We start from the raw sequence: 7901 nt of genomic DNA, 5'->3' as shown, positions 1-7901 counted from the left end.
AGGAAGCAGCAGATCAATCATTCTCTCATCATTGATTTTTCTATCCCTTTCTCCCTCTCCCTTCCTCTCTCTGAAATCAATAAAAACATAATTTTTTAAAAAAAGAATGGAAGGAACATAAAGTTACTTTTGGTTTGTAGAATGTGGCCAGGAGGTCATGGTTGATTCCCAGTCAGGGTACATGCCTGGGTTGTAGGCTTGATCCACAGTAGGGGACGTACAGAAGGCAGCCTATCAATGACTCTCTCTCATCTGATGTTTCTATCTCCCTCTCCCTCTCCCTTCCTCTCTCTGAAATCAATAAGAAAAATATTTTTTAAAAAGTAACTGAGAATAGAAAGGAACAAAGCCAATGTTTAACTTAATCTTCAGAGCATATTATAAAATCATTTATTATAACATCCACATTCATCTTAAGATACATCTATATGCATTATTTTTATTTTATTTTTTGAATATATTTTTATTGATTTGAGAGAGAGAGGAAGAGGGATAGAGAGACAGAAACTTTGATGAAAGAGAAACATTGATCGGCTGCCTCCTGCAGGCCACCCCTGGGGATTGAGCCACAAACCGGACATGTGCCATGACCTGGAATCGTACTGTGACCTCCTGTTTCATAGGTTGACACTCAACCACTGAGCCACATCGGCCAGGCATGCATTATTTTTAAATCAACTTTATAACTGCTCTACTAAATATATGCTGTATATAAATCAATTAGAGGGGTGATCAGAGGGCATGTAAAGAATAATATGTATTAATTACTATCTAGATTTGAAACTGTCCTTTATCCAATATTTAAAGAAAAAATATCAAGATGTAATAATGATGCTCAGATCCAATGTTATCTAAAAACAATGTCTGAACCCCAGGTATAATTCTGGAAAATCTTAAGGCAGTTATAGCATCAATAGGCACTATTAAATTACAAAATATTGTATACTTTAAACTCTGTCTTCTCCCTTTCTCTAAGCATGTCTTTGAGCAAGGATTTAAAAAAAAGTATATTAAAAATGCATACAGTTTTTTTCAGGAAGATAGAAAGTACACAAAAACCAAACAAGTTTCTCAACTCCTGAAAGGTTGCTCAACTTTGTAGTGAATGGGGTAAATATTCACAAGTAGCCTAACTCCATTAAAGCAACTCCAACAAATTGTTTTTCACAAACCTGTCTTTATCTCTTGAAAAAGAAAATTAACTAGAAACTCAGTAGAACACATTGATGAGAAAAAATTAATTAGCCTAGTTTTTATGATGGATGCTGTACCATCTATCATCTCTACCACAAAAGAAATCCACAAAAAAATCCACAAGAAAACAATAACCAGAGTTAGAGTCACTCCACTACTACATAAATAATAAAGATTACAGCCTGCAAAAATTGTTCAATAACCCCCAAGTGGTCTGGATAAAGCAGATGTGAAATAATTACAGGCAAAATATTATTTCATTTTAAAACTACCATCATAAGATTAAAGTGACTAGTTCCATGAATCGTTTATATTGAGCAAAACACTCATGTACTTACTTAATGTCTTACTGATATACAGAAATAGATATAAACTCTATTTAATAAATATTCTACTTAAAAATAATGTAAGGAAGAGCACATGTCCCTATCAAGCATTCAGCCTATTTAATGAAGATATAAAAGCTATATAATGAAAACTAAAACTATGAAAGTATGGGATGCTCTCAACTGGGATCCTTCAGGTACGTTTATGGAAAGCAAGGACTGTGTCTCATTAATTTTGTACCTCTAGCAGTCTCTAACTCACAGCAGACATTCATTTTGCTGAAATAATCTGCACTAATTCTTTCAGCATTTTCTTAACACCTAAGTGTCAGGCCCTATACTTGGTGATAGGGTTTCCATCAGTGAATAAAACAGATTACTATCTCTTTTGTGGAATTTATAATACAGTGGGGGAGGCAAATGGATAAGTAAGTCAACAAATGAGATAATGAAAACTTGTAATAGGTGCTATGAGAGAAATGAAGAGGATAGAATAAAAGGTACCTATTTAGAGTGGTAAATAAAGGTCTCTCAAACCTTTATATAAGGTGATCAGAAGGAGAAAGCCTCTCTTAAGAAGGCGATATTTAAATCTAAACCTAAATGAGGAGCCAGATATTTGAACAGCATAAAGCTTGATGAGCTATTTTCTAAACCAAAACAGCAGCTTAGTTCACATTTGGTAATTCACAAAATAATTTCTGCAATTTGAAACTTGCAATTTTCTAAATAAGCTCTGTCACTTTCCATTTTCCAGCCCACTCCAATCCAAACAGCAATAGTTTCCGGGCACTCTTTACATAAGGTTGTGTGTATATAACTATCCCCAACTTGATATTCTTACAAACACACCACTTTTTATTAAGAGTATCTTCTATATAATTCAAATACAGTTATAAGATATGTAGAGGTAGAAAATTAATATTTATGGAGGGACTATTACAGGCCAGGCACTGTCTTAGTACTTTAAAGCAGAAAGTCTCTCAAGTATTACCACTATAAAATTAGCAAAACACTGTTTATCTTCAAATTTTGTGTTTGAGTGGAAGAAGATTTAAAGAAATCTGTAATTTGTAAGGACAGCAACATAAATATTGGAAGTGAAGAGGGAAGGGTTCAGAAAAGGAAGACATTATCTTGGTGAACTCATGGCAGTCCATAGTCTATTACTCAGATATTCAGACGCAGAAACCTCAAACCAAAATAAAAAAGTGACTAATTATAAACCAGAATTATATTGTACTAATATTTGTTACAAAATATATTATCTTGTTGACCAGACTTTTAGACTACTGATCACAATCTCATTCACACCACCTAATCCTCATTAGCACTTTCAACTGTACATCAACATTTGTATCAGAAAGCTAAATCAGTGTTCAGAACTGATGCTTGATGAATATGAAATCAGTAAAGGGATATCAGATCTTTCAGCCAGGCCATGGTGAGGACTGACCACTTATTCCTGTCCCTAAATAGAGATTACCTTCCTAGTTACCAGAATTTTCATGAACCATGGGTAATTTATCTTTCCTTTTGTGCAGCAGTGTATAAACAGTGCCAGATTCTGCTTTTCAAATCTTTTTCAATGTTCAGTGCTTACCATCCATTCCATTTCTGCTGGCACAGCCTTTGTTGAGATATGTTAATGTCATGTGTTTAATTCAATCAAAAACATTTCAGAGTACCTATTATCTGCTGGGCACTATACTAGGTGCTGAGCATCCAAGGTTAATTATGATCTGAACCACATCCTCAAAAATTCATCTTCTATTGAAGAAAGCCTCCTCTTTTCTGTTTTTGATCAAGGAGATTGCTTTCTTTAAAAAAAGTGTCTTCTGAAAATATCTAATTTTATCCATTTTGTGCTGATGTTATTTAATTTTTAGAGTTCTGGGAGTAATAAATTGTTACTCTGTATACTAACTACAAGGGTATTTTGTATAGAGGAGGCAACTGAAGTATTGGGAAGTTAAGCAGCTTATTGAAATCACAAAGTTAATAAGTAGAGGAGATAAGATTAAAATTCTAGATCTTTCTGATTCCAGAGATCACACAATATTTCCTCTATTCCATGCAGTCTCTAAGAAAGTAAAAACTCTAAGACAGAAATATATAAAATGCCTACATATCCCCCAATTCAATGACTATGTCTGCCAAATAATTTAACAAGCCAAGAATAAATAATCTTCATTTTGGAAGGTCAGGTCCAATTCACTGATATTTAGCATTCTTGGAAACAGAATCAAAACACAGATCACTTTTCTAGTTGAAAGCTCTAATCTCAGCAAAACTAAGGTCCTTCTAATAATATGTAAGAGATCTAAATTTTACTTCTACTTTAAGCCTTACTATGTAAAACATATTAACACTAATTAAAAAACATACATTAGGCAAATAAGAATGTAAGAAGTGCATCAATGGATCACATCTCAAATAATCTAAACCTTTAAACTACATATTCTGTTGATAATATATTTTCCTTTACTTTATGCTTAATTATTAAAAAGAAAGCTTCGAAGCAACCTCATTATCATCTACATCTGTTCTTCATGTTTCTTATGAGTTACAACAGTTCATTACAATTATGGCAGTCACTGAGTAAGGAAATTACTTGAACACTAATCCTAATTACAAATAAGAAAAATGTGATGAACTGGGGAAGGGAGAACAGGAAATGGAGGAGAGACACTATCAGGTGGGAGTGTGGTGTGAAGAAAAACACAGAAACTGCAATTCATCAAACAGGAAGTCCTGAAATCACATGACATGCAGAAAAACAAAATTTAAAAATAAATGAAAAGGGCAAAGAGAGGTGGGCAGGTTCAATAGAACCGAGAGGGGGAAATGAAAAAGGCTTTAAATGGATACATTACAAGCCTATTTAAAAGAAGAATTATTGGGGTGGTGAACACACAATACAATATAGAGATGAATTATAGAATTGTACACCTGAAACCTATATAATTTTATTAACCAATATCACCCCAATTAAGTCAATAGAAATGTTTTAAAATTTAAAAAAATTATTATATTTAAATAATCTGGTGTTAAGGGACTATTTTCACATTAGGAGTAAATGTCCTCCTAATATTTACTCAACAGAAAAACACACAAATATTTAGCCATTAACTGTGAAAAAGATTAAAAAAATAATTTTCTTCTAAAATATAGTTTTTATGATGACCAGATTTTTTTACAGAAACAGAAAAAAGTGTATTACATTCACCATTAAGAAATACTATCTGAGTTAAATTCATCTTACCCATTAACGTTGCTAAAAGACACAAGGAGTACATTTCTTTGTCAGCTTGCTCCTGAAGTTCCTTAGATGGCAGTTTACCAGTAGCAGCAATCTCTTCTGGTTTCACAGTGTGAGCAGAGTGTGCTGCAGCAGACTGACCACCTTCTGCTTTACTTTTTAGAATCTCTATTGTAATTCTGTCACCATGCTGTAAAGGAACTGGCTCCTTTTCCATTCCTGCCTGGGGTGGCATTAACTCTTTAGGAGGAAAGCCGTATCGAATACACTGTAAATAAGGAGGAATGTTGAATTCTCTGGCTATGCTTTCCTGAAGTTCAAAAAAGGTTGTTGAAGACTTAAGTGTCACCATGGACTGTCGTCCATCATTAGTTGTTATTCGGATTTTCTTCTCTTTAGAAGTTGTTGGTGAATAGGGAGATTTGGTAGGGGTAGCAGGTGCAGAGGATGGACCATCCCGAACGGCACTGGGAGAAACAGTCCTGGGCTGCCCTTTTTGTTCTTGTTTTAACTTCTCTGTTTTCCGTTTCTGCATTACAGAAGCCTGTTCCGTAATAGTCTGTTGAATAGTTCTTTCGGTTTTACTCATGTTTAACTCCTCCTTGTGCAAAGTTTTTGTTTTCTGTCCAGTAAGAATAATTTTAGTTGGGAGCTGAGACTCTGACTCTTGTCCTTGTACATCTTCAGCTATTTGGGCATGAGCACCATCTATATTTACAGGAGTATAATCATCAGGATTCTTTTTGGCAGTCTGATGCAAGATAGTGTGGACAACTTTCTGAACTAAGATTTCACTCCCAAATTCACCAGGAAAGTGCTTGGTAACAAGTTTCATTGCAACATCATAAACATTACTATTCAAAGATGAATCACTTTCATACTGGAACCAATATACTGTTTCTCTGACCACTCTGCCACCCCATTCCAAAGTAATAGGAAAAGCTTCTGGTAGATTGTCATACTCTTTACCATCCCAAAAATGTTTGAATCCACAACCACACTTGCCACCAGTGGATCTCGAATTAGTTCTGTCCCCATCCAAATACACAAGAGACCCATCTCCTCTGACCCTTCGTACAGATGTGCCATGACACCAATTACAAGCTGGTAGGCTACTTAGTCCATAGTCTGGTACCAGAACATCTTTCACTGAATCATATGAGCAAACCACACTGTTCAAGGGAAAACTATAATTTTTGTCAGGCCTCAGCTGTCCATGAGTACTTTTTGCCAGGTTATACAGTTTCCCTCCTGGAACCAACCACTCTGAAGGAACATGAAGTTCAGAAAGGGCACCACAGAGCAAACATTTGTGAAGGCGATTATCCATTACTGCTTTTTTAGCAGCTGCTGTGACTTCTTCAGGCTGAACTCCTATCACCCCAGTCCTCCTGTAGAAATATTGATGAACATCAGCAACCAAACTGGGGTGGATACCATGTTTGTCCATAAAGACTTCTTCCATAGCAGCAACAAGCCTAAGTAAGTATTTATCCTGCAGACTTCTGTCTCCTCCAATAACACAACCACCATCCTCCTCAAGTTTGATGTACTTTTTAATAAGGTCCTGAGGCACACCCCATGCTTTAGGAAGCAAATTCATAGGCAGTTTGGGCAAAGCAGCCCCTTTTATGCCTACCAAGGGGATATAATGGTTTCTACCAGAGCTACTCCATGCAATACAAATTGGTTTGTTCAAATGACCATCTTTCCCAGTGCACTTCTCTGCAGGGATGAGCCCAGGCAGAAAAGTGGCTGAATAATCACCAGAGCTTCTCATGCCACTGAGAGAATCTAACAGAATAATAGGGCGATGTAACACATTGGCAAGACCAAATATGTGGATGTTCCTCAGGCCCAAAGGAACACCCTCAGGCGGTACAAACAAAGGGTCACACTCATTGATAATGTCTTCCCACTCAGCAGCATCAATGAAGTCATGGAACAGGGCTTGGTATCTGGGCAGGTGCTGCTGAAAGTGCTGTTTCAGATTCTCTCTCAGGGCATGCCAGAAGAGCTCCCGGCCCACTAGAGCCCGGGACACAGCATGCACTAGGCAGTGTCCATCCCCGTCCACATGCACTGGAGTGAGACATTCCTGACTTTTATTGGCCCGCTTGATGTCCTCAAGGGTGTCATGCAAATACAGGAGGCTTCCGGAGCGGTCCTTGCCATAGCCCACCGTGTTCACATGCTCTGGTTCGATGAGGAAGGCGCGGTCACCCAGTAAAGCGCAATCGAACAGTTCGCCTTGGTTCATGTCCCGGAGAAGCTTAGCCCGGCCTGTCTGTTTATCCATTCCATAGCGAGCTAAAATGGGCGACAACAATTTGCAGTGGTAGTTGGAAAGGCCCATCACCTTTACCAGTTCCGTGGTCTTCTTGGGCGCCCCGGTAACCCCCAGCAGCGCGTTCCGCAGCAGGTTGTGTAGCACCACGTCCGGGTCGGTCACCTCCTCCACCCCCAGCAGCTGCTGTTGCTCGTGCCGCTGTCCGCACTCGGTACACTCGATGCTGACAGAACCGGAGGCCGGGAAGAACAGACGCGCCTGGCACTTGGGATCTGGGCAGCTCCCGGAGAGGATTCTTCGGTCTCTCCGCTTCGAGAGCATCCCCGGAGCAGTCGCCGACAGGGACGACGAGGTGTGCGGTGCCTCAGGGGGAGGAGGTGGCGGCGGCAGCGGAGGCGGCGGCGGCGGCTGAGACATAGCTCTCGGCTCTCGAGTCTCGTTCCGCGTCCCAAGCGACCCTCAAAGGCTCATAGCCCAGACCCCCACCGGCCCAACTCGGTCTAGTCCGGGCCCAGCGCGAATCGCTTTCGTTTTCCTACCAGCTCCTCCTCCTCCTAGGTGAAGGCGGAAGCGGCGGACGTTGTTTCTCTTCTTACTTCTCCTCTGCCGGAGCCGTTGCCCCGAACGTAACGGCCACCACCCTATCCCGCACTCACACTCACTCACTCACTCTCGCTCTCTCTCCTCAGACACACAGACATACACGCCCTCACTGACAATGCGCAGGCGCAGCTTCCGCTCTGCCCTCTGGGAATTAAAGTCCTCCAGCCTCTCTCTTGGCTAGCGAATGCCAGAAACGTAAGTCCTGCAAGAACTACAAGTACCGAGA

The 7901-nt window shown here is 39.3% G+C and overlaps 1 protein-coding gene across 2 annotated transcripts in view; it reads right to left on the bottom strand.

Moving 5' to 3' along the window:
• Positions 1–7790, bottom strand: part of VCPIP1 (valosin containing protein (p97)/p47 complex interacting protein 1) — a 27054-nt gene extending 19264 nt beyond the window's left edge. The window contains exon 1 of one of the 2 annotated variants that reach the window (XM_015559555.1): positions 4786–7790. In XM_015559555.1, the coding sequence (XP_015415041.1) occupies positions 4786–7489 (2704 nt within the window). In that variant the 5' untranslated portion in view covers positions 7490–7790. The remainder of the gene's footprint in view (positions 1–4785) is intronic. The other variant, XM_006756913.2, reaches the window with a different exon arrangement.
• Between the last annotated feature and the right edge of the window lie 111 nt (positions 7791–7901).

Source organism: Myotis davidii, unplaced genomic scaffold (assembly GCF_000327345.1).
Source record: "Myotis davidii unplaced genomic scaffold, ASM32734v1 scaffold393, whole genome shotgun sequence".
Lineage (NCBI taxonomy): Eukaryota > Metazoa > Chordata > Mammalia > Chiroptera > Vespertilionidae > Myotis > Myotis davidii.
This window is presented reverse-complemented; position numbering and strand designations above follow the sequence as displayed.